We start from the raw sequence: 25,226 nt of genomic DNA on the forward strand, positions 1-25,226 counted from the left end.
GGCTCTCTGGGTTAAGTAACGACTCAAAAAGGAAGGAAGTGACCGGAGTTAGGGTCATGCTCCATCAGCACTCTCGAGGGACCCTCCTGAGCACCCTGACTTCTCTGAGCCTCAGCTGCTTCATCTGGAGTCACATGGAGTCATGACCCTGTTCTAGCCTCCCAGGGCAGAAGGCGATCCCACACGCGCGGATCACTTGGCGCGGGACAGCGGCAGAGCCTCCCTACTGGAAACGCAGCCAAGACCTTTGAAATGCGGGGAGGATGAGGGCGGAGACCTCCCCTTCCTCACACCAGACTCCCGCCCTCTCCCCGGCCAGGGCCCTCCCTCCCTGCTCCCCGCTCCCTCCTCCACCCCCACCCCGCCCCCAACTGCCCCGCCCGGACCTTCTCAGCCGAGCTCCTCCGGGACCGGGTGTCCGGGGCACGCCAAGATGCAGGCGCGGCTGTGGCTCCTCCTCGCCGCGCAGCTGGCAGGTAAGGCGGGGAGACCCTGGGGGCGCGGGGCTGGATGCGAGGGCTCTGCGCTGGGCCCGGGAAGAGCCTGAGGCGTGAAGTTTAGGGAAAGCTGTCCCCGCAAGATGCCGTACCCAGACCCCGGATCTGCGGGGGCATCCGGGAGGCAGCCTCGGTCCCTGGGGATGGAAAACCTCCCAGGGACCCCACTACCCCCAGGAGTCCCCGGAGCCTCTGCACTGAGGCCACCTCTGCCCCCAAAGCCTGAACCTAGGAAAACAGAGACCGGAAGAGAAAAGGGAGAGTTGAAGTAGATGAAAAAGAAGAAAAGAGAGATGGGGAGGTCCAGAGAGGAAGGACATATGCCAGGGCTCCAGTTCTGGCTTTGGTGCCCATCTCTTGGCCCAGGGTTCCATAGACACATTATGATTACTTCCAGGGAAGTATTTGTAGGACAGTTCGCCAAATACTAGGCTGTTGCCAGTTTTCAGACAGGTGTGGCAGGGTCCCCCCTCAGGGTGACTTGGTTCCTGAATATTCCCTGGGGTGGGTATTGTGGGCAGTGTAGCTTCCAGAACAGGCAGCAATGGAGTTGGAATGTTGGAACAAGAACCGAGGAGGGAGTCTGTCCCTCTGGCCAGCCCAGTCAGTCTGTCTTGTAGAAGAAATCCCTCCCCACTCCAAACTGCCCACTAACTTGTGGTTGATTTGCTCTCTAATCCAAAAATTCCCAAACTGGTCTTCCTGCCAAGGTGACACGGCCTGCCAGCCTGGCTGTGACCTAGTGACCTCAATGGTGTCTCTAGCAGAAGCTAGTCTAGGCCATTCAAAGCGACTAGAGTTACTGCGGATCATTTTAGAAAGAGCAGGTCCCTCTGAGTGGGACCACCAGGTGACTGAGACGATGAAATGAATCAAATGAGACCATGCGTATGGCAAGGCCTGGCCCTGGGACCGGAGCACACACAGGATTCACCCACAGCCTGGGGTTCCGTCTCCAGGGGCTGAAAAGCAAGTGGGCACGAGAGAAACCAGGGTGTGTCTGGGCCAGGAAGTCTTCGAGTCAGGACGAAGGCAAGGATCTACACAAAGACCCCAAAGCCCCTCTGAACTGTCTGTCTCTGGAGGGGTCCCACTGGGGCTTTCTTAGAAGGGCCTGGGGAGTCTGTGTATTCTCGGCCCTACTATGTGCACATGAGCTCATGACTGGGATCCTAGAGAGGATCACAGGTTTCCTCATTTCAGAGAGTGGCACAAAGCTTAGGTTCTGGGGTCCCAGACCTGGGTTTAAATCTGAATCTATCACATAGAAGCCGTATGACCTTAAGTAGGTCCTTAACCTCCTTGAGCCTCTGTTTCCTCATGTGTAAAATAGGTGTTATTTCCTCCCGAAAAATTTGGAGAGGAATAAATGAGATAATGCATAAATCATGTTCAGCACAGTTTGATAAATATTGGCATTATCAGTTCTTTTTTAAAATTTATTTACTTTTGGCTGCACCACACAGCATCCGGGATCTTAGTTCCCCAACTGGGATTCAAGTTGTGTCCCCTGCGGTGGAAGGGTGGAGTCTTAATCCCTGGATGCCGGGGAAATCCCTATCCGGTTCTTATTGTCTTCCCCTGGAGGTCAATGACCCCCAACAATGAAGACTCTCTACTCTGCTAAAAAAGCAGCGTGGTTTTCAGGGAGAGGAGAGAAGGCTCAATAGCCACTTGGGCCCCAGGTATCTTTTCATTCTCAGTGGGAGTAAAGGCTGAGTGATCTGTGATGGGAGTCCAGAAGTTTGCTTCTTCAGTGTTAGAGAAGGTCAAGGCCAAGGAGCCTGAGCCCCAAGTAGGATTATGAATGTGGGCTTGTTGTTGTTCAGTCACCAAGTCATGTCCCACTCTTTGTGACCCCATGGACTGCAGCATACCAGGCCTCGCAGTCAGTCCCCCACCATCTCCCGGAGTTTGCACAAGTTCATGTCCATTGGATCGGTGATGCCATCCAACTATCTCATCCTCTGTTATCCTCTTCTCCTTCTGTCCTCAATCTCTCCCAGCATCAGGGTCTTTTCTAATGAATGTGGGTTCAGAAAGGCTTGGGTACACACACACACACACACACACACATATGCACACACAAACATCCTCTGCCCATCCAGGCCTATATCTTCTCTGGGCCTCAGTGCTCCCAGATCTAGGTCCTGGTCTGCAGAGTCTTCTCTGCCCCACAGCTAAAATGAAAGCTTTACCAAGTCAGGTTCCGTTTGGTGGACTTGGTCATGAAGGACCCCTTCTAATTTTCTCCTTAAGATTTCATTTGCCTCCAGTAGCAACTGCTGAGAGGTGTCACATAGACGATGATTTACCCGAGTACAGTGAGGTTCAGTTTGCAGTGCTTTTTTGGACATTCTGAGTCTTGGAGGTGGCTCAGTGGTAAAGAATCTGCCTGCTAATGGAGGAGACCCCTGTTCGATCCCTGGGTCGGGAAGATTCCCTGGAGAAGGAAGTGGCAAGCTAGTACAGTATTCCTGCCTGGAGAATCCCATGGTCAGAGGAGCCTGGCGGACTACAGTCCATGGGGTCACAAAAGAAGTCAGACAGTCAACAACACTAAACAGCAACAACAAGCCTGGGAGGTAGGCAAGACAGCAGCATCAAACCGCCCTCCTTTTCCAGGAAGGAGACAGGGTCCACAGCTTGCCAGAGATGCCACAACTGGTGTGGGGCACAGGCAGGGTTCAAGGCCAGGTCTGTGAGTTCAGCTCTGGGCCTCCTGATCAAGGCCCTACCTGCAGGGGCTTCCCATTTGAGACTGAAGTGAACTCCCAGCACCTCTTCTGGGGTGTCTGTCCCTCCACTTGGGAATGGGGATGCAGAGACCAATTACTGGCTTGGGGAGTAATGGGCTGGGATTGTGTCTGTGGGGGACAGTGAGTTCCCCTTGCTGGTTGTTGTCACTGTCTGGAAACAGTGACTGGTCTTCTTATAGGTTGACTAGAGCAGCCAGGTGTTTGGCCAGTAATTCTGAGCTCCTCTCTGAGCTTGACCTGGGTTTCCTTAGGCCACCCGGAACCTTTTGAAAGTCTTCATAGAGTGGCCACAGAACAAGTTGGAAGGCAACCAGCTTTGACTTCAGACTGCATCTTTGACTTTGACTCCTGGGTCACTTATTAGCTGTAAGCAGGACTTTGAAGAAGGCATTTCAGGCCTCAGTTCCTCATGTGGGGATAAAAATCCTAAAGTAAGTCTGAAGCTTGATGGGGGTAATTTATGCCAAGAGCCAGGCATAGAAGCATGCAGTCAACAAGTGGCACTTTTCCCCTGTCCCCTTTGTCAGGCTGGCATCATGAACACCTGCCTGATGGATGATCACCCTGGTGGGTGGGGTGCTCTCAGTCCTGGAACTGCCAGCCATATTTCACACAGCCCCTGGGCCCTGCAACCAGGCAGGCTCTCTCATCACTTCTCCTCTCATGTTTGACTCTGGGACCCCACAACCCCTGCCAAGAAAAGGTGCTGATGGTCTCTGCTCTTTCTGCTTCTTATAGCTCTGCACGGCAGCTTGGCCCTCGTGCAGACCCCTGCATTCTTGATGGTTCAGACCAACCAGATGGTGACGCTGTCCTGTAAAACCCAAACCTCACCTTCTAACACACGCATCTACTGGCTGCGGCTGCGCCAGGCCCTGAGCGCTAACAGTCACTATGAGTTTCTGGCCTACTGGGAGTCCAAAAAGACTGTGTATGGCAAGGAGGTGGACTCGGAGAAGTTGACTGTGCATGGAAATCCCCCCCAGAGTGTGCTCACGCTCCAAAATGTGAAGCCTGCCGACAGTGGTGTCTACTTCTGCATGATCATTGGGATACCCAACCTGATCTTTGGGACGGGAACTCAGCTGAGTGTGGGTAAGAATCCGGCTCAGTGCTGCAGATGAGCACTGAGTACGTACTGGGTGCTGAGTGCGTGCCATGTCCTGGGACGGCTCCCATTCTCAGTGAGCCCTACTCGGAGGGAGGGGTTGACTTCCAGGAGCAACAGCACTACTGGTCTTTTTTTTTTTTTTTTTAAATGACTGAAAGCTGTATTTGAAACTTTTTATTTTGTATTGGAGTATAGCCAATTAACAAACAATATTGTGATAGTTTCAGGTGAACAGTGAAGGGACTCAGCTATACATATGTATGTATCCATTCTCCCCTGAGCTGCCCTCCAATCCAGGCTACCGCATAGCACTGAGCAGAGTTGCTAGTGCTGTACAGTCGGTCCTTGTTGTTCATCCACTTTAAATATAGCAGTGGGTGTCCATCCTAAACTCCCCTTAGCTATCCTTCCCTCCCATCCTTTCCCCTGGCAACCATAAGCCTCGTTCTCTAAAACACTACTGTTAATAGTGAGCCAAGCTGGTGCAAAGGCTGTATGTAGTTATTTCATTTCATGCTATCGACCACACTGGGAGGCAGGTGCTGTTTGATTCCCATTGGAAATGAGATGCTTTGGGGCATTGCTGCTTATTCCAGTAACAGGGTGGCATTCTAGGCCCATCTGAGGCTGAGGCTGAGGCTGGATTGGTCCGTGTCCCAACACCTGTTAGAAGTCCCCTCCCAGTGTGCCCACAGGGAAAGAATATTCTTGCTGCCTGGACATACCCAACAAGAGCATTCACGTTTGGCATAGGGGCCCGTGGCTTGAACCCACGCCCAGAGTTGCAGGGAGCAAGGAGGTTAGATCCCAGACCCAGCTGCAAATTTACCATGTGCCCATGGGCAGGTCACTCCCCTCCCCAGGCCTCAGTTTTCCCATCTGTATCATGGGACTGCTAAGGACCTCCCTGATTCCCTCTGGCCCTTAGAAGCTGCAGTTCCTCAGAAGTTAAGTCAGCAAGTGCAGTAGAAATATATTTTGAGCCACAGATGTAATTTAAAATTTTCTAGGGAGTTCCCGGTGGAGAAGGCAATGGCACCCCACTCCAGTACTCTTGCCTGGAAAATCCCATGGGTGGAGGAGCCTGGTGGGCTGCAATCCGTGGGGTCTCGAAGAGTCGGACACGACTGAGTGACTTCACTTTCACTTTTCACTTTCATGCATTGGAGAAGGAAATGGCAACCCACTCCAGTGTTCTTGCCTGGAGAATCCCAGGGACAGGGGAGCCTGGTGGGCTGCCGTCTATGGGGTCGCACAGAGTCGGACACGACTGAAGTGACTTAGCAGCAGGGAGTTCCCTGATGGTCCAGTGATTAGGACTCATCACTTTCACTGCCTAGGACCCTGATTCAATCCTGGGTCAGGGAACTAGGATCCCAAAAACCTTGGCAAAAAAAAAAAAATATTCTAGAAAGCAGCCACATTCAAAAAAAGTCAAAAGACACAAGTGAAATTAATTTCAATAATACATTTTGTTTAACCCAGTTTATGGACAATATTATTATTTCAGCATGAAATCAGTATGCAATTAATTACTGATATATTTTACATTTTCTTTTCGTACTAAGTGCTCAATGTGTGTTTTAAATGCACAGCACATCTTGAGGCAGACTGGCCACGTTAATGTGTTCTGTAGCTCATGTGGCAGGTGGCTGCCTTGCGGGACAGTGAGGCTTAAAATATCAAAGGTGTAAAGGAATTCTCAAAGGCCAACATCTGGCTTCAACCCCCTCCCCAGATTAACTCATAGTCAAAGCCAACCCCCAGCGGGCCTCCCACTATCTTGCTTCCCTCTCACCTGAGATCTTCTCAGGCTGGAGCATTGAGAGTGACAGGGGGCCCCCACGAATTGGACCACTCGGCATGGGAGGTGCAGACATAGCAACATAATTACGAAGACACAAGCCAGAGTGATGCCCTCTTCACATGTCACCAGCCTCTGATCTTTTTTATTTTTTAACTTTCTATTTTGTATTGGGTATAGCCAATGATCAATGTTGTGATAGTTTCAGGTGAAGAGCAAAGGGTTTCAGCCATACATGGACATGTATCCATTCTCCCCCAAACTCCCCTCCCATCCAGACTGCCACATAACATTGAGCAGAGTTGTCTGTGCTGCACAGTAGGTCCTTTTTGGTTATCCATTTTAAATACATCAGTGTGTATGTGTCCATCCCAAACTCCCAAACTGTCCCTTCCTGCCCTGGGTCTTAAATCAGGAGGTGGGGAGGATGGGGAGAACTCTTGCACCAGAAGCTGAGGCATCCCTGGAGGGATGGGTGTTAACTGATTCTTGTATTGAACATTAGGCTCTTCTGAGTTTGGGGGTTTGTTTTGGTTTATTGTTTTTGTCTCTATAAGCCTCACACTTTCCACTCAAGAGATTTCAGGGGCTAAGAAAGGTGGATGGTGAAATAAGAAAAACTGGTTTTCAGAAGTTCCCCCGACCTCCTCCACTACCTGCCCAGTCCTGGCTTTGATCTTCCCAACCCCCTGATTCTGCCTGGCTCCCGGGGAATGGGAATCTCTCCCCAAAGCACGTGCTCCCAACCGTATCATCTCCCTGGGTGTGGGGACTCCAGAGCAAGAGCTCACCCTCTGGCTGGAAGTTCAGGACAGTTTAAAGAGGACTGTTGGATGCTAGTGGTAAAGAACCTGCCTGCCAATGCTGGAGACATAAGGGATGTGGATTTGATCCCTGGGTCGGGAAGATCCCTTGGAAGAGGGCAGAGCAATCCATTCCAGTATTCTTGCCTGGAGAATCCCTATGGACAAAGGAGCCTGGCAGCCTACAGTCCTTAGGGTCTCATAGGGTCTCATAGGGTCTCATAGGGTTGGACACGACTAAATCAACTTACCATGCACTTGGATGGTAGAGAAAGTGTTGGGGGGAAGACAGGCTCTTTTCAGGCACCTCAAGATACCATGGACTCAAAAGTCCTGCCCCTTTCAAAGAGGAGAGAAGTGGGGAGATTTGAACTGGGTGCATGCATGCTAAGTCGCTTCATTCGTGTCCGACTCTTTGCGACCTTGTGGACTGTAGTCCGCCAGGCTCCTCTCCATGAGGATTCTTCAGGCAAGAATATGGAGTGGGTTGCCATGCCTTTCTCCTGGGGATCTTCCTGACCCAGGGGTCGGACCCACGTATCTTACGTCTCCTGTATTGGCAGGTGAGTTCTTTACCACTAGCGCCACCTGGGAAGGTGAGGGTGGGTACTCAAGAATAATAAAGAACTCCTGACTCTGGGCAAGAAGACATTAAAATCCAAAGATGGGACTTCCCTGGTGGTCCAGTGGTTAGGACTCCATGCTCCCAAGGCAGGGGTGTAGGTTCAATCCCCTGGTCAGGGAACTGAGAGCCCACATGCCGCGTGGTGTGGCCAAAAATTTTAAAACAAAAAAATAGAACAAGTTCCCCCACAAAGCTCCTAAAAGCCCCAGGCCACTGGGGTCTGTAGATCTGCCCCCTGCAGGCTCACCACTGCCCCAGGGGGAGTCTGTAGGAAGGAGGGAGATGAACAGTTCGGGAGCAGTGAGGACTAAAAGGGCTAAGGGAAGGCCAGGCTGAGACACCCCAGCTGAGGGCCGGGCTCCTCCCAGGCTTTCAGAACATGAGGCTAAGGCCGTTCTCCCCCTTTACAACTGTTTCCTTCAACACCCTGATGACCTGAGGTGCTCAACTTTTAAAAATTTATTTATTTATTTATTTGTTTGGCTGCATCAGGTCTTAGTTGCTGCACATGGGATCTTCGCTGCATTACACAGGCTCTTTTGATGCAGTGCTCAGACTCCCTAGTTGTGGGGCAGGCTCCAGAGAGCCCGGGCTCCGTATTAGTAGCATGTGGGCTTAGCTGCTCATGGCATGTGGGATCTTAGTTTCCTGACCAGGGATCAAACCCACAATTCCTGCATTGCAGGGCAGATTCTTTACCACTGGACCACCAGGGAAGTCCCCGTGCTTAACTTTTTGTCAAAATACATTTGCCCCTTAGGCAATGTGTGGCACGAGAATCTAATATAGGCATTCTTTGGCTCAGATGCTGGCCCTGCTGTTTATTGGTTCTTGAACTTGGGCAAGTTCAAATAAGCAACTTGAACTTATTTCAACCCTCTGAGCCAAGGCTTCTAGGGATAAAATGGAGAAACTAGTGCCCATCCCCAAAGTTGTTGGTTCGTAAGCTTAAGCTAACGTGCTTGGCACAACCGCTAGCATGAGGTAGGAGCTTGGTAAGGGTCAATTCTGGTTAGCTGGGTCTTCTTGAAACCCCCCAGATCATGCAGAACAGGGGGCACAATTTCTCTACTGCCCATGTCTCAGGGTGGTGAGGGTCCAAAGAGTCAACATTTTATATGAAAGATGCCAGACCCAAAGGATCAAACACTGGCTGCCCCTCCCAGTGCCCTTGACTCCAGAGTCCAAGTTCACGTGTCACACAATTCCCTCTCCTACCATTTTGCAGAAAATCAGCGAAATGTCTTTTCCCAGCTGTCAGAGGCAGGGGGTTGGATTCTCGAGCCTCGGGCGTCTCCCTTTGCCCTGTGGGCTTGTCCGCCTGCCCTGTCCCACCACTTCAGTCATATGACAGTGGATTAGAATGAAAGAGAGGCGTTACCCACCAGGAGTCAGGAGAGGAACTTTCCGACCCCAGCCAGGCCCTTTCCTTTGTGGGGCCTCGTAGGGGTCAGTCCTTTACATCACTAGTGTTCACCTTTGAAATTAAAGGTTGAGACTAGTCTAAAGGTCCCTCTGATAACATATGTTTGCTTGGTTTTTGCTTTTTTTTTTTTGGTTGAGCACCAGGACATGTGGGATCTCAGTTCTCTGACCAGAGATCGAACCTGTGCCCCCTGCCGTGGAAGCACAGATTCTTAACCACTGAGGCTGAGGAAGAAAATCTCAACCTACACAACCTCCCAACCTGCTTGGTATTGTCCAGAAAAAGGCACCACCTCCTTTCTTCCAGCTTCTTCCATTCGCACAAGGAGGAGGGCTCGGGGGTTGGTCGTGCCAAGGGCTAGGGGACTCCAGATGTAGCTCAAGATCTTCAGTGAGGTGAAGCCATCCATACCACTCACTTTGCTGGGCTCACTGTTCCCTGTCATTCTCACAACCACCTTAGAAAGGAGATGGGGGTCATCTCACAAAGAAGCGATAGGACTTGCCCCTAGTCATTACTGTTGTTCAGCTGCTAAGTCGTGTCTGACTCTTTGCAACCCCACGGCTACAGCACACCAGGCTCCTCTGTCCTCTGTCTCCTGGAGTTTGCTCAATTCATGTACATTGAGACGGTGATGCTCTCTAATCACATTCTCACTGCCTCCTTCTCCTTTGACCCAGCATCAGGGTCTTTTCCAGTGAGTCAGCTCTTCAAATCAGGTGGCCAAAGTGTTGGAGCTTCAGCTTCAGCATCAGTCCTTCCAATGAATATTCAGGGTTGGTTTCCTTTAGGATTGACTGGTTTGATCTCCTTGCAGTCCACACAATGGTTGATCAGGGGTCTTGGGGCTCTTTTCATATCTGGATGGCTCCAGAGCCCCTCTCTCCAAGACACCAAGTTGACCTCCATCTCTGAGCCCTCAGATCTATCTGAGAATTACTAGATCAAAAATCCCATTGATCTGTGACCTTCAAGCCCATGACAGCCTAGGGAACACTGCTGCTGCTGCTGCTAAGTCACTTCAGTCGTGTCCGACTCTGTGCCACCCCATAGACGGCAGCCCACCAGGCTCCCCCGACCCTGGGATTCTCCAGGCAAGAACACTGGAGTGGGTTGCCATTTCCTTCTCCAATGCATGAAAGTGAAAAGTGAAAGTGAAGTCGCTCAGTCATGTCCGACCCTCAGCGACCCATAGACTGCAGCCTTCCAGGCTCCTCCGTCCATGGGATTTTCCGGGCAAGAGTACTGGAGTGGGGTGCCATTGCCTTCTCTGAGGGAACACTGAGAAGGATTTTAATACCTGAGTATCAGACATGCAGTTATAAGTTTTGTCTCTGAGTCCACCCACGGTTTACCTGGCTAAGACATGTGTCTTGCTTATTTTTGCAGTTGATGTTCTTCCTACCTCTCCCCAGCCAACCAAGAAGACCAGCCCTAAAAAGAAAGTGTGCCATCGAGTCCCAACCCAGGTGACTCAGAAACGTGAGTTCTCCCATTCCTCCGGATTCTCAGAAGCACAGCCAACACTCGTTCTCCCTTTCTCCCTCCCTTCCTTCCATAAACTCTTCACAAGTGTGGACTCTAGCCTGTTTCTCTAGCCCTGAGCTGGAGTCTAAAGGAGAGCTGAGTGCGACAGCAGTGCTGTTTTCCAATTGCTCATATTCTAGTGGGGGACACACTCGTAAATCGTCACAGGACAAAACTTAATGGACCCAGTGCTCAGTCGCTAAGTCGTGTCTGACTCTGTGCAACCCCATGAACTATAGCCCAACAGGCTCCTCTGTCCATGGACTTTCCCAGGCAAGAATACTGGAGTGGGTTGCTGTTTCCTTCTCCAGGGGATCTTCCCCAACCGGGGATCGAACTTGCATCTCCTGCGTTGGCAGGTGGATTTTTTTACCACTAAGCTACCCGCGCCCCTAATGAAGGATCTATCTGCCCAACACTTGCACATGATGTTCCCAGCAGCATTTTTCTTTGTTTCTGTTGTTGTTAAGTTGTTATTTGTTTTTTGGCTGTGCTGGGTTTTCATGCTGCACAGGCTTTTCTCTAGTTGTGGTGAACAGAGGCTACTCTCTAGATGTGGTGCACAGGCAAGCAGCAGCTTTCCCTGGAGTCACATTTTGGGGAGGTGATTTCACTTCACCCAGGACCTTTAGCTGTGTCTAGGTCTCTAGCTCAGGTCATAGCTCAGGAGGCCTCCCCTGACCCCTCTCCGCCCAGAAGAAAGGGGTCTTTCTACCTTCCACATCCCTGCAGCTTATGCCCACCTCCATTACTTAAAACTTTATCCCGGCATAAACTGCATGTCATAAAATTCACCCATTTTAAGTGCACGACTTAGTGATTTTTAATAAATTTACCAAGTAATGCAACCGTCACCATGAACTAGTTTTAGAACGTTTCCATCAAACTCTCAGATCCCTTGTGCCTGTTTATAGTTAATCTCTGTCCCCCTCCCAGCCCCTGACAACTGCTAATCTACATTCTGTTGCTATAGATTCATCTCTCCTAAACATTTCGTATGAATGGAGTCATATGGTATATGGTCTTTCATGCCTGGTTTCTTTCACTTTGCATCACATTTCTGAGGTTCATCCAGGTTAGGAAACCCATGGAGATGAGAGGGAGGCAGATAGAAACTCACATCTCAGAACGGAAAAGGACCTCCCAGGGCCTCTCACCAAACTTTCCTCTCCGCGTGGCACCAGCCAGCCTTGGTGATGGTGGTTCCCTCCCCAAGAGCAGCCCATGCCATTTCCTTCCTCCCTTCCCCACCCCGCCCTGCCCCACCACCTCTCCTGCCCTAAAGCTGTAGCCATGGGACTGGCAGGGACTGTAGAACTCAGGAGATTTGAATCTGTATCCAGGCCCTGCTTTTTACTATCCAGATCGCCTTGGGCAGGTAATTGAACTTCTTTGAATCTTGTTTTTTCTGAACTGTAAAATGAGAGATAAAAATGATAGTAATTCCTTCCTTCCTCACAAGATGGAAGTTTGCAGTTAGTACTGTACTTGACACATAACAGATCTTCAGTAAACGTTCTACCCCTTCTCTGACATCCAAAACTCTTTCTTTTTCAACCTTGGGTGTCAGTCTGCAGCCTTGCCTTTTTCACCCATGGGTCCTGATTCTGCCTGCTTTGCTACTCACAAGGACCAGTCACAGGGAAAGAAAGAGTATCAGAGAAAGATTTGGGGTATCAGTTTATATTTGATATAAACTCTGCTGTTTACATAATTTACAAAATGAGCAGAAGGACAAATTTTTCTTCTTCCATAGAAGAAGAATCATACATGGTCAATACATGAAAATAGGCTGAAATTGGCAAGTAGGAAATTGAAATGAAATATTATTTTTCACCCACTGCTCTGCAAAAGTTAAAATCTCTGATAATGTCAGGAGTAGGCAGGGTACATGACTGATGATTAGGAATGGAACTCAGTGAAGCCTTTTTGGAAGGCATTTTATAGTATCTGTTATTATTGAAAATGGATATAGTCTATGGTTAGTTGTTCTTATTTTCAGTATCTGCCTTGGGTAGGCTCCTGCACAGGGAGAAACAAACCTGGATGTTCTCTGCCACCTTATTTGTAAAATTCAAAAAACAAACAAAATGTACATTAATGGCTAAATAATCCATGGTACAGCCATACTTCAGATGACATGCTGTTAGAACAAAGAATATGCTGGCATGTTTAAGAAAAAAGCCTGGTTGCAGAACAATTTGTACTGTATAAGCCTCTGTATTTTTAAAACTATATGTGCTACAATGAACACTGGGGTACATGTGTCTTTTGCAATTATGCTTTTCTCAGGGTATATGTCCAGCAGTGGGATTGCTGGGTCATAGTGGTTTTATTTTTAGTTTTTTAGGGAATCTCCACACTGTTCTCCATAGTGGTTGTATCAATTTACGTTCCCACCAACAGCGCAAGAGGGTTCCCTTTGCTCCACACCCTCTCCAGCATTTATTGTAGATTTTTTGGTGATGGCCATTCTGACCAGTATGAGGTAATGGGAAATTGCTGCATAGCACAAGGAGCTCAACCTGGTTATCAACCTAGGTTATCATAACCTCGAGGGGTGGGAGGGAGGTTCCAGAAGGAGAGGACCTATGTACACCTATGACTGACTCATGTTGATGTATGGCAGAAGCCTCCACAACACTGTAAAGCAACTATCTCCAATTAAAAATAAATTAAAAAAAACTATATGTGATGTGTCTATGTAAATTACATATGTGTATATGCAAATTAACAATGGTAGTTACTTCTGTGAAGGAGCTACCGTGAAAATACATTCAGCTATTTCTTCTAAAATTAAAAATTTTTTTTAATAAATAATAAAAATCCCATTACCAGGCATGCAAATTGTCTATCTCATTTTGAACAAAAGTAGCTACTGAGTTTATTAACTGTTAAAATTTGGATGTGGGACCTGAAGATTGGGCTTCCCTGGTGGCTCAGACGGTAAAGCATCTGCCTGCAATGTGGGAGACCCAGGTTCAATCCCTAGGTCGGGAAGATCCCCTGGAGAAGGAAATGGCAACCTACTCCAGTATTCTTGCCTGGAAAATTCCATGGATGGAGGAGCCTGGTGGGCTACAGTCCTTGGGGTCAAAAAGAGTTGGACACGACTGAGCGACTTCACTTTCACTTTCCTGAAGTTTTATATATGAAATGATTTCAATATGTTTAAAGAGCCTAGAAAAGACTAGAATGAAGCATGGAAAAAAGTGGTATTCTGAGTGGTGGGTGGGGCTTCCTGTGGATTTTTCCTTCTTTGTGTTTATCTGCACGTCTCAAATGTTCATTCAACACGCATGTGTTTTCCAGGTCTGTCCTGTGCCCCGCTCATCCTCGGCCTCCTGGCGGCCGGTGTCCTGATTCTTCTGGTGTCCTTGGGTGTGGCCATCCACCTGCGCTGTAAGTTATTCCCTCTTGGGCCGCCATGTACATGTGTTTGCTCAGTCGCTTAGTCGTGTTCTACTCTTGAAACCCCAAGGACTGGCCTGCCAGGCTCCTCTGTCTATGGAATTTCCCAGGCAAGAATACGGGAGTAGGTTGCCATTTCCTTCTCCAGGTAGATTCTTTATCACTGAGCCACCTGGCAAGCCTGGGTCTTCATGGTGACTCCTTTTGCTGCTGGATGTGTCCCCGAGGGTCCTTTCTTCTCTAGGGGAACAGGCAGGTGGCAGCTGGTGGGAAGTTTGCTCCTCCAACCCCAAACCCATGATAAGTCTGAGAAGTGATTCTTGGCCTGAGACCAAGCTGCAGGAGTCAGAGACCACCCCATCTCTGGAGTCAGACAAACCTGGATTTGAATTCAACCCTTGATCTAGCGACTTGGGCAGATGCCCTGGCCCCACTGAGGCTCAGGGGCCCTACCCAGGGTAACCATATTACCTACCTCCCCAGCTTGTTTTTGTAAAGTCCTGCCCCAGGGCGTGTACTCTGTCAGCAGGAACACCCAGGAGCAGTTGGGGTGGAAACAGTGCACGGAAATTACACTGGGGGTTGCATTTCGCTCCCCAGAACTAGAAATCCTCCCCTGAGGCTGTTGGGAAACTCAGAGATGGTTTGCTGTTCTCAGCCACTTCAGGGGTAGGACCACCTCCGTCTACGGGCCCCTAGGCGAGCTGGTGGTTCAGATGGTAAAGAATCTGCCTGCAATGCAGCAGACCTGGGTTCGATCCCTGGGTTGGGAAGATCCGCTGGAGAAGGGAATGGCAACCCATTCCAGTGTTCTTGTCTGGAGAATTCCATGGACAAAGGACCTGGTGGGCTACAGTCCATGGGATCACAAAGAGTCAGACTTGACTGAGAAACTAGCACTTTCACTTTCAGGGTAGTTTCAGGGAAGGCCAGCACAGCTGGCCAAGAGCCCAGAGCCCCAGACTCTACTCCTGACTCTTCTGCTCACTGGTGCCACTCTGGGCTTGTGCAAGTCACTCACCCTCTCTGGGCTTCTATAAAATGAGAGGGGTTGGCCCACTGGAACGTAGACTAGGTCAGTGGCTCTTTTATAAGTCACAGACCCCTTTGAACATATGATCACAATTATCGACCCCCTCTACAGGGAAATGCATAGTGTGCACACTTTTGCATATAATTGCCACCCAAAAAAGGATCCATTTATTTCATTCTAAGAAGCATTAGAGCTCAGGGGTCTGCAAACATTTTGCTCAATGAACTCATCAGTGAAAAAAATCTTTTAATTATAAATACTAACTGCAACTAACTGTATTTTTAAAATATTATGTATGTATATATTTAATATATACTTATAAATATTTAATAAATTATTAACATTTATGTTATCTGGATTTATTTAATATATTGTATTAGACAAAATGTTCATTCAGATTTCTCTGTACCATCTTACAGAAATCCCAAATGAACTTTTTGGCCAACTCAATACTGTGTATATTATTAAATGTTCTTCAGAAATAAAAAGGATGAGATAAACATGAAAATACACATGCTCATATTTCCTTCTTACATCCCAAGGGGAAATCTTGCACACCCCCAGAGTCCACAAGCTCTGGTTTAAGACCACCTGTCTGTACAGCCTCTCCTTCATGACCTGCCGTGAAGGGCAAGATGGTGCATTCAAGGGCACACAAACAATCCCTCACTAGCTACAGAATTTTAAGCAAGTTACTCAGTTACACACTCACTCTCTAGATCAGTTTCCCCATATGCAAAATGAGATAATAAAATTCAACTTCTAGCATTAAAGGAGTTAAAACCCATGAGGAGCAGAGCCTGGAATCAAAAGAAGTGGTTCTAGGCGTCGGCTGTCCCTCTCATCACTCTGCTTGCTCTCTGGGGCTTGGTATCTGCAGTTCACAACCCATGTCAACCAGCACTTTTGTTTTCTCCTTCCAGGCCTGCAGAGGAGAGCCCGGCTTCGTCTCTTAAAACAGTAAGTGGCTGAGGTCTTGAAAAAGTGCCCAGCCTGCAGCCCTGGGTGTAGCCCCTGGCGGCTGCTCACAGGCACCTGAGGAGCCCCAGCCAGGCACCACCTTCAAAAACTCACACACTGTATGAGTAGATGCGGTGATGGAGTTCAGGCAGAGAGAGAAACTAAGCAAACAGAATACTGGCTAGTTGTTTATGTCAAGTGTGGTAAGATTTAGCTCTTAGATTTTTTGAGGATAACAGTGAACTCTTTTCTTTTTTTTCTAATTGCAATATGGTTGATTTACATTAGCGACCGAACTGAACTGATTAGTTTCAGGTGTACAGCAAAGTGATGCAGTTATATATATTTTATTTTTCAGATTCTTTTCCACTATAGGTTATTGAATAAACAGTCAACTCCTGCTTGGTTAGAACCAGAAGGATATCCCAAACTTTTGCCCCCTGTTATTTCATTAAACTTGGTCCTGCATGACATAAGAGGGTTATTTTTATAGATCAAGACCTGCTCAAAGCATTTGGGGCAGTAGAGAGCAGAATGGAACTTGAAGACAAGTCAGTTGACCCCCACTGGCAGTGGAATTCCTTCCTGGCTAGTGTTGTGTGTTGGACTTGACCCCACCTGGGTCCCAGGAGTCAGCAAACCCACCGGCTCAGTTACACAGACACAGGGGCAACAAGCTTGCTCTTTAGGCCCACTGAACTGTGTAAGCTCCAGCAGAAGCCAAGGCTGCTTGCTGCTTCCATACTGAAGGGCTTCTGGACCACTATTTGGCCATGGGCTGTGCCCTTGGACTGATTTTTCTGCCTCAAAACAGATAGTTTCACATCTACCTATCTCATTAATTACATTCCCCTCTATGTAGAGGTGTTTGAAAAAAAAAAGAAAGTTCCTGCCCCTAGACTGAGGATCAAGAGCTTTGGCTCCATTCAAGCAGATCTTGGTTTGAATTCTGTCTGCTACTCACCATCCTTGTGACTGCAGGCAAGTCACTTCACCTCTCTGAGCCTCTGATCCCTCATCTATAAAATGGGACAGCAGTAACAACCACATGGCTATTGTAAGGACTTACGGGGGAAACACCTTCCAAGTGCTCAGCTCCTGTATTCTTGGAGTCCAAGCACCAGCTCATGCTACTTACAAAAGACGATTTTATGAGCCCAACAACCAAGACACAAAATGTTTTCTTGTTGATTATAAATGACATACAATATTATAATGGTTTCAGATGTGCAACATACAAAGTAGTTTTTAAATGTTTATTTTTATTTATTTACTTATTTTTGGCTATACTGGGTCTTCATTGCTACACAGGCTTTTTTCCAGGTTAGGTGAGCAGGGGCTACTCTATAGTTGTGGTGCCAGGGCTTCTCATTGCGGTGGCTTCTCTTGTGGAGCACAGGCTCTAGGGTTCTCGGCCTTCAGTAGTTGCAGCTCCTGGGCTCCAGAGTACAGGCTCAGTAGTTGTGGCGCGCTGGGCTTAGTTGCCCTAAGGCAAGAGGGATCTTCCTGGATCAGGGATTGAACCTGTGTCTCCTGCATTGGCAGGCAAATTCTTAACCACTGAGCCACCAGGGAAGACTACAATGTACTTTTAAATATTCTGAAATTATAAATTTTCAAATATACTCACTATACTATATGTTCTACATTATCATACACATTGTATTTGGGTATATTTATACATGTTGTATTATACAGTTGCTTAAACATGCCTGCTACATTTCATAATTTTTTGATGATAATTTTCTTTTTTTTAGCTGTACTGGGTTTTTATTGCTGTGAGCAGACTTTCTTTAGTTGTGGTGTGCAGGCTTCTCATTGTGGTGGCTTCTCTAGCTTCAGAGCACAAGCTCTGGGCACGTGGGCTTCAGTAGTTGGGGCTCCTGGGCTCTAGAGTATGAGCTCAGTAGTTGTGGTGCACAGGCTCAGTTGCCTTGCAGCTGGAATCTTCCAGGACCAGGGATCGAACCCATTTTCCCCTGTATCAGCAGGCAGATTCTTAACCACTGGACTACCAGAGAAGTCCTTCGATGATCATTGTGATGGTCTGCAATTTTTACTTCATGTGCTAGATTTAGAAACTCTCCCACATTTGCTGCTGCTGCTGCTGCTAAGTCGCTTCAGTTGTGTCCGACTCTGTGCGACCCCATAGACGGCAGCCCACCAGGCTCTGCCGTCCCTGGGATTCTCCAGGCAAGAACACTGGAGTGGGCTGCCATTTCCTTCTCCAGTGCATGAAAGTGAAAAGTGAAAATGAAGTCGCTTCAGTCGTGTCTGACCCTTAGCGACCCCATGAACTGCAGCCTACCAGGCTCCTGCGTCCATGGGATTTTCCAGGCAAGAGTACTGGAGTGGGGTGCCCCCACATTTAGGAGACAGTAACTTAAGAGTTTTTGTCTCACCCTAGACCTCCGGTGTGTTTCATTCATATATTCCTTTCGGTGACCTTTTATGGAAAATGTCTCCCCGTCAGGGTACTGCCTGTGACTCTGCCTCCCTCCCACCACTTTGTTTCAATTTGTTCCCCTGGTGATTTGATGCCAGTTCAGGGGGAGTCTGTTGCCAGACCTCATGCTGTGGCAAACCCAGGGGTTCTGAGGATCAGGTCAGGCGAGCAAGGGCCTGGGGGTGGCCCTAGGGGGGACCCAAGCCCCTTCACCCTCTTCATTCCAAACAGCTCTCCTCTCATCCATTGCCCATAGTTACACTTACCTGTAAGATGTCATTGAACAAAAGGGTCTGAGGCTAAAAGAAGTTCGGAAACCACCTCTGGGTTTACTCTCATGATCCAGGTGTGGATGAAATAGTCCCTGGGCCTCAAAGAGCAGCTGTTACAAATTCAGGTTGCAGTTTGGGGCAGATATTCCCCACCTGCTAACTGGCTTTAGAAAATCATCCGTCAGCAGGTCATCTTCCTCTGGTCCCTTAATGCACATAGGTGAATCGCTTATCTTAGAAGGCACCGCAAGAGGTAACACTATTCAAAGCTAGAGTTCTTAGGGCTGCACTTTTTTAAGCATTTTAATTTTTGGTGTGTGTCTTAAACAATAGTCTTTATGTTTACCCAAAGCAGTACAAAGTGAGGCAGTTCCTCAGAAGGTGACTTGGAGCTAGAAAATCCATCCTGAGCGTGAAAGTGTTAGTGTTAGTTGGTAAGTTATGTCCAACTCTTTGCCACCCTATGGACTGTAGCCTGCCAGGCTCCTCTGTCCATGGGATTTCCCAGGCAAGAATACTGGAATGGGTTGCCATTTCCTTCTCCAGGCATTTAAAATTTTTCTTTAATGACGAAGATGGGCCTTAAAAACATTCTAACACAAACCTCTTGGCCCTAGGCTACTTACTGGGACTGGAGCCCTGCATCCTGAGGAGCTATTTATCAGGAAATTCAATAGCATTTGCCTGAAAATAAGTGGTTTCACGCGTTTCCCATTGTTTTCAGGTTTTACAAGTGACCAGAGAATATGTTTTCTGGTGTCCCGCTACAAAAATACATTGGTCAGTGATGAGCGAGATCCAGAAAAATGAGAGAGAATGGACACACTCAGCCGTGGAAATGTCACTGAAACCGCAGAAGCTGCCTGTTTTTAACTACTGCAAGTTCTTTCTATGGGCCTCATGCATGGGATCTACTTGTTACATGATCACTGACAATCTTAGAGAGAAGGCTTCAGAACCCCACGGCACTTCCTGCTACTTGCAAGGCGCTCTGGACGACTGAGTCCAGAATGGCGCCCAGTGCACCACTTCTGGCTCCTGTAACTCAGCCTGGGTTGGTCCGGGAACTTTGTGTTGACCGTCCAGCCACCACATTTCTTTGCCCAGGTAGGGCAATGACACTGAGACCCGAATCTCTCATGGGATGGTGATGGGATGGGTCCCCTTAGTCTTCCTGGGGCTAACCCTTTCCACAGGGTGGCCCCTGAGAGCAGACCCAGATTGGAAATGAGGCTTCCAAGGGGCTGATCTGGCTCTCAGCGTCACTTCAGTTTCTGAGGACCTCCTTTGGGCCTGGGAACTTGTGGTCTGGGAGACAGGAGGCCCTTTGATCTCCCAATAGGAAGTTCTTCAGCTTTCACTTCTGCCTTCCCATGGTTTATATATTTCTTCTCTTGCTCACTGTTCCTTTTATGATAATGTCTTTGTTGTAACAATAAAGTCTTGGGTAAAAAATGCGGATGGCTCCTGTGATGTAAATGCACAAAAGCTCATCTATGCGGCAAAGATGTTGGTGCTCAGTTAAAAAGAAATTAATGAGGTTAAAATGACTATGGCTTCATTCTGCATCAAGCTCCTCATGTGTTCGTGCTAAGTTGCTGCAGTTGTGTCCTACTCTGCAACCCTGTGGACTGTAGCCTGCCAGGCTCCTCTGTCCATGGGATTATCTAGGCAAGAATACTGGAGTGAGTTGCCATTTCCTCCTCCAGAGGATCTTCCCAAGCTGGAATTGAATCCACATCTCTTACGTCTCCTACATTGGCAGGAGGGTTCTTTACCATTAGCGCCACCCTCATTTGCCCCCAAACATGCCGTAGTCCTCTTCGTAGCTGTAGAGAAAGCCTGGAGGGGATGGAAGCACCCAGGGCACCTACAGCCAGGAAGCAGGTGCCTCCAGGGCCAACCCCAAAACTGCTTTCACTAGCACCTGTTCATTTCTACTGAGCATGGAACCCTGGGGACGCCTGGCCATGAGGCAGGAGAACTTGCACCAAAGAAGAGGTGAGAGGGACTTCCCTGGTGGTTCAGTGGTTGGGACTACACCTTCCAATGCGGGAGACAGGGGTTCAGTCTCCCCAATTTGGGGAGCTGGGATCCTGCATGCCTCTGGCCAAACAACCAAAGCATAGAACAGAAGCAGCGATGTAACAAACCAAATAAAGACTTTAAAAATGACCCACATCAAAAAATAAAAAGAGAGAGAGGGGAAGGTGAGAGACCTCAGGGTCTCTGCCGCATGTCCATTAATATTTTACTGTTTCTCAGCTTCAGTAGTCAGAGAAGAAAGCTACAAGGAGAAGATGCTGAGCTGGAATGGAGGAGTCATAAGAGCCCTGGATCTTATCTTAGTTTCCCAGCCTGCACTTGAGCAACTTAAGAACTATCGGGCCAAAGAAGAATTCAACGTTTGGCCATGTTAATAGAAGCACATGACCCAGGTCAAAGGAGGAGAGTCCCACCTGCATTTCCTGGCCTGCCCTGGGCTGGGAGGTGTAATTTAAGAAGGGCAATGACAAACCAGGCTCCATGCAGAGGCCTCTGGCAGCCACAGAACGTGACTGTGACTCAGGCTGGAGTGAAACATCTGGCATCTGAAAGGCTTCCTGTGGAGTCGGAGGGCAGGGCAGGTCTAGTTGTAGTGGACGGGAGTCAGAAAGACTTAGATGAAGGAAGTGCGGAAGAGAAGCAAACATTTTCTGCCCACCAACTGTGAGGTCAACAGAACAGGTTGTCTTCTGAGGCTGACAGTACAGCGGAAAGGGCCGGGTTAATCTAGACCGAGTCCTCCAGCGTTCACTTTCCTCCAAGATGCCCTATTTAGAAGTGTAGTGTTAGTCGCTCAGTCGTTGCTGACTCTTTGCAACCCCACAGACTGTAGCCCACCAGGCTCCTCTGTCCATGGAATTCTCCAGGCAAGAATTCTGGAGTGGGTTGCCATCTCCTCCTCCAGGGGATCTTCCTGACCCAGGGATTGAACCTAGGTCTCCCTCATTGCAGGTGGACTCTTTACCATCTGAGCCACCAGGGAAGCCTGGACCAGAGTCCTCCAGGGTTCACTTAGCTCCGAGATGCCCTATTTAATAAGAGACTAAGGCCCAGATGTGCACTATGCCCTCCCTGAAGGTCACACCCCGTCCGCAGAGGAAGTTAAGAGCAGGCCTCAGCGGCCTCATCCCTCTCCGAGCTCTGCTATTTAACTGCATCTCCCAGCCGCTGTCTTTGTGGTAGTGTTTAGTTGTTTGCACGTTCTCGTGGAGTGAGGTTTGGGGGTCTGGGTGGGGGAGGGGGGCCTCTGTTTTCGGTGCCGCCTGGGCTCCATCTGCCTTGGGAGCCAGGTGTACAGACTTGACTGCCAGTGAGGGGGGCTGCGGTGAGGAGGTTTGCACTCAGCCCCTGACTCTTGTTTTGAAGTAGTAACAGAGCATTTATTGCTTTCTGTAGGGCTGTTACAGCAAAATATCCAAAAATGTTTCTTGATTTAGCTATCTTTTGACTAGGAGTTTCACCTGTCGGTGTGTAGCTTAAAGAAACACATCCCGGCATGTATCTTAATGAAACACATCCCAAAGTGATGTGGCATAGAAATATGCATTAGGTTGTTCCTTGGAGTGTTGCCTGTGAGCCAAAACTTGGAATCAATCCAAATGTCCCTTAAAAAGAGCCAGTTAGATCAAATGCTGTGCAAGGGACTCCATGTAGCTGTGAAGAAAAGAACTGATGCCTATTCACTGCCGTCAAATGATGACCGCTACATCTGCATCTATTTTAACATCTGTATGGATTATTCTTTTTATTATTTATTTATTTTGGCCTCACTGTGAGGCATGTGGGATCTTAATTCCCCGATCAGGACTCGAACCTGAGTCCCCTGCGGTGGATGCACAGAGTCTTGACCACTGGACTGCCTAGAAAGTCCCAGATTATTCTCTTTTTAAATGTAATACGTGGTCACTGTTAAAATTCAAGCACAGATTTAAAAAAACAGGCAAATGTATGTAAGTTAGAAGTCAGGATATGGGTACCCTTGGTGCAAGGATGATCATGAGAAGGGAGCAGAGGTTTTGTTTTTCCATATGGGAGCTGGTCCCAGGGGATATTCAGTTTGTGAAAAGTCATACAGCTGTATAGTCATGAGATGTCAACTTTCATATTGTGGCTTAGTCCCTAGGTCATGTCTGACTCTTTTGCGATCCCAAGGACTATAGCCCACCAGGCTCCTCTGTCCATGGAATTTTCCAAACAAGAATACTGGAGTGGGTTGCCATTTCCTTCCCCAGGGGATATTCCTGACTCAGGGATTGAACCCGCATCTCCTGCATTGGCAAGCAGATTCTTTGCCACTGAGCCACGTGGGAAGCCCTCAACTTTCATATATAGCTATGGAAATAGATGTACATTATACTTCTATAAAGAGAGATTCTAAAAATCCAAGTACAGAACATTGCAGAAATGTGTAAAATTGGTATTTTAAAGTTTCTTATTCTTCCAAAATGTACTTTTTTTTAATTTATTAAAAATTCCATGTACTTTTTATTTATTTATTAAAAATTCTCTCCTATCTTTTTAAAAAATTTATTTCTTTTTACTTACTTGGTTGTGCTAGGTATTAGTTGCAGCATGTGGAAACTTATAGTTGCAGCATGTAAACTCATAGCTGGGACGTGTAGGATCTAGTTCTCTGACAAGGGATGGAAACCAGGCCCCCTGCACTGGGTCACTGGACCACAGGGAAGTCCCTCTGCATGTACTTTCTAAACCAAAACTTGGAATCTTATAAAAATATAATGTATAATATAAAACATAGAACATAGAATCGTTTTGCTTGATTTTTTTCCTCTAATAATATATCGAGACCTCTGGACATGTTTGTTCCTATATGCATAAAAAAAGGTCTGGAAAGATTGACTCCAAACTGTTAATGGCAATTACACTGGGGAATTTCCATTTCTGCATTGTACATTTCTACTGTCTGAATTTTTTTTTTTTTTCCCCACAACAATCACCTATTACTTTTATAATTGGGGAGAAAGAAAAAGCTTGGAAAAAAGAAACAGCTTCTGTTAAAAAGAGGCTCTGGTGATTGTAATATTAAAAAACTGGAATCAGTTTAAATAGCCATCAATGAGGGATTTGTTATTAAATCATGATTTTTAAAAATCTGTACAATGGAAATCAGTGATACACGCTGAGGTGGCTGGACAACAGGGTCTTACTCTACCAGCTCTATAACCTTGAGCAGGCTATTTGACCTCTGTGAACCTGTTCTTTCCTTTGAAATGGGGGCTCCAGTGGTATCTCCTTCTTGATCTTGCTGTTGGCCTTTAATGACCACAGATAGGAGGGTCTGGGGCAATGCTGGTTTCCTCCCCGCCGTCCTCTCAGTGGGAAGCAAGGGTGTGCCCCCTCCCCCAGTGGAGGCCAAGTTCAAAGGAGGAAGGAGGCTTTCGCATCCCCTTCATTTACATCCTGACTCAGCCCCACCCCCACCCCCCGCCGGCTGTTCTCTACCTGTAGAAAGTGAGCAACGTGTTTTCAGAACGTGATCCCCAGCCCCACAGTGTGGGCTGCAGACCTGATCAGAATCTACCACCCCAAAGGGAAAGAGAGAAAGAGCCCTATGTTCAGGGGCCTTTCCAGGTATGGAGGATGAAAGAGATTTCCTCTGTTGCTTCTTGGGAAACCTCCTCAGATGCGTCACCGACACTCCTTGGTGGCTGTGAGTCACTGGTTCCTGGAGTCCTCCCGCTGCAAAGCTCCGTGCATCAACCCCAACAGAAGGAAACCAGAGGCCTCAACACTGATGAGTTTGGGATTCCCAGAAATACGTGTGACACGTGTGATTCTTATCAAACTGAAAGCAAGAGTGCTGAAAAGGGCACTTCTGTCCCTGCAAGGTCTCCCTGGCTCTCCGGAGTCCTGTTTTTTTCCATTAATTGACTGCCTTTTACATGCAGGTCCTCATCTTAGGACTTCCCTGGTGGCTCATTTGGTAAAGAATCCACCTGCAATCCAGGAGACTCAGGTTAAATTCCTGGGTTGGGAAGATCCCCTGGAGGAGGGCATGGCAATTCACTCCAATAGTCTTGCCTGGAGAATCCCATAGACAGAGAAGCCTGGCAGGCTACAGTCCAGGGAGTCACAAAGAGTTGTACACTATTTAGCAACTAAACCACCACCCCATCTTAGAGTTTATCTCAATTCATATATGATTATTTTTTATTGATTTTCATTGGAGTATAGTTGCTTTACAGTGTCATGTTAGTTTCTGCTGCACAGCAAAGTGAATCAGCTATACATACACATGTATCCCCTCTTTTTTGGATTTCTTTCCCATTTAGGTCACTACAGAGCACTGAGTAGAGTTCCTTGCGCTATACAGCAGATTCTGCTTAGTTATTTTGTACATAGTATCAATAATGCAGTTGTGGTGGTTTAGATGCTCAGTCTTGTCCAACTCATTTGCGACCCCATGAACTGTAGACCACCAGACTCCTCTGTCCATGGGATTTCCCAGGCAAGAATACTGGAGTGGGTTGCCATTTTCTTCTCCAG

At 47.8% G+C, this 25,226-nt stretch overlaps 1 protein-coding gene across 1 annotated transcript; it reads left to right on the top strand.

Annotated features, from left to right (window-relative positions):
* Window positions 1-387: 387 nt before the first annotated feature.
* Window positions 388-20,131, top strand: CD8B (CD8 subunit beta). The gene is given in 6 exon segments (NM_001105344.2): window positions 388-476; window positions 3,995-4,351; window positions 10,415-10,507; window positions 13,865-13,954; window positions 15,920-15,956; window positions 19,399-20,131. Coding segments are annotated over 6 exon segments (633 nt in total). The 5' UTR covers window positions 388-433; the 3' UTR covers window positions 19,412-20,131.
* The last annotated feature ends 5,095 nt before the right edge of the window (window positions 20,132-25,226 follow it).

The sequence above is a fragment of the Bos taurus genome, chromosome 11, assembly GCF_002263795.3.
Source record: "Bos taurus isolate L1 Dominette 01449 registration number 42190680 breed Hereford chromosome 11, ARS-UCD2.0, whole genome shotgun sequence".
Classification (NCBI taxonomy): Eukaryota; Metazoa; Chordata; class Mammalia; order Artiodactyla; family Bovidae; genus Bos; species Bos taurus.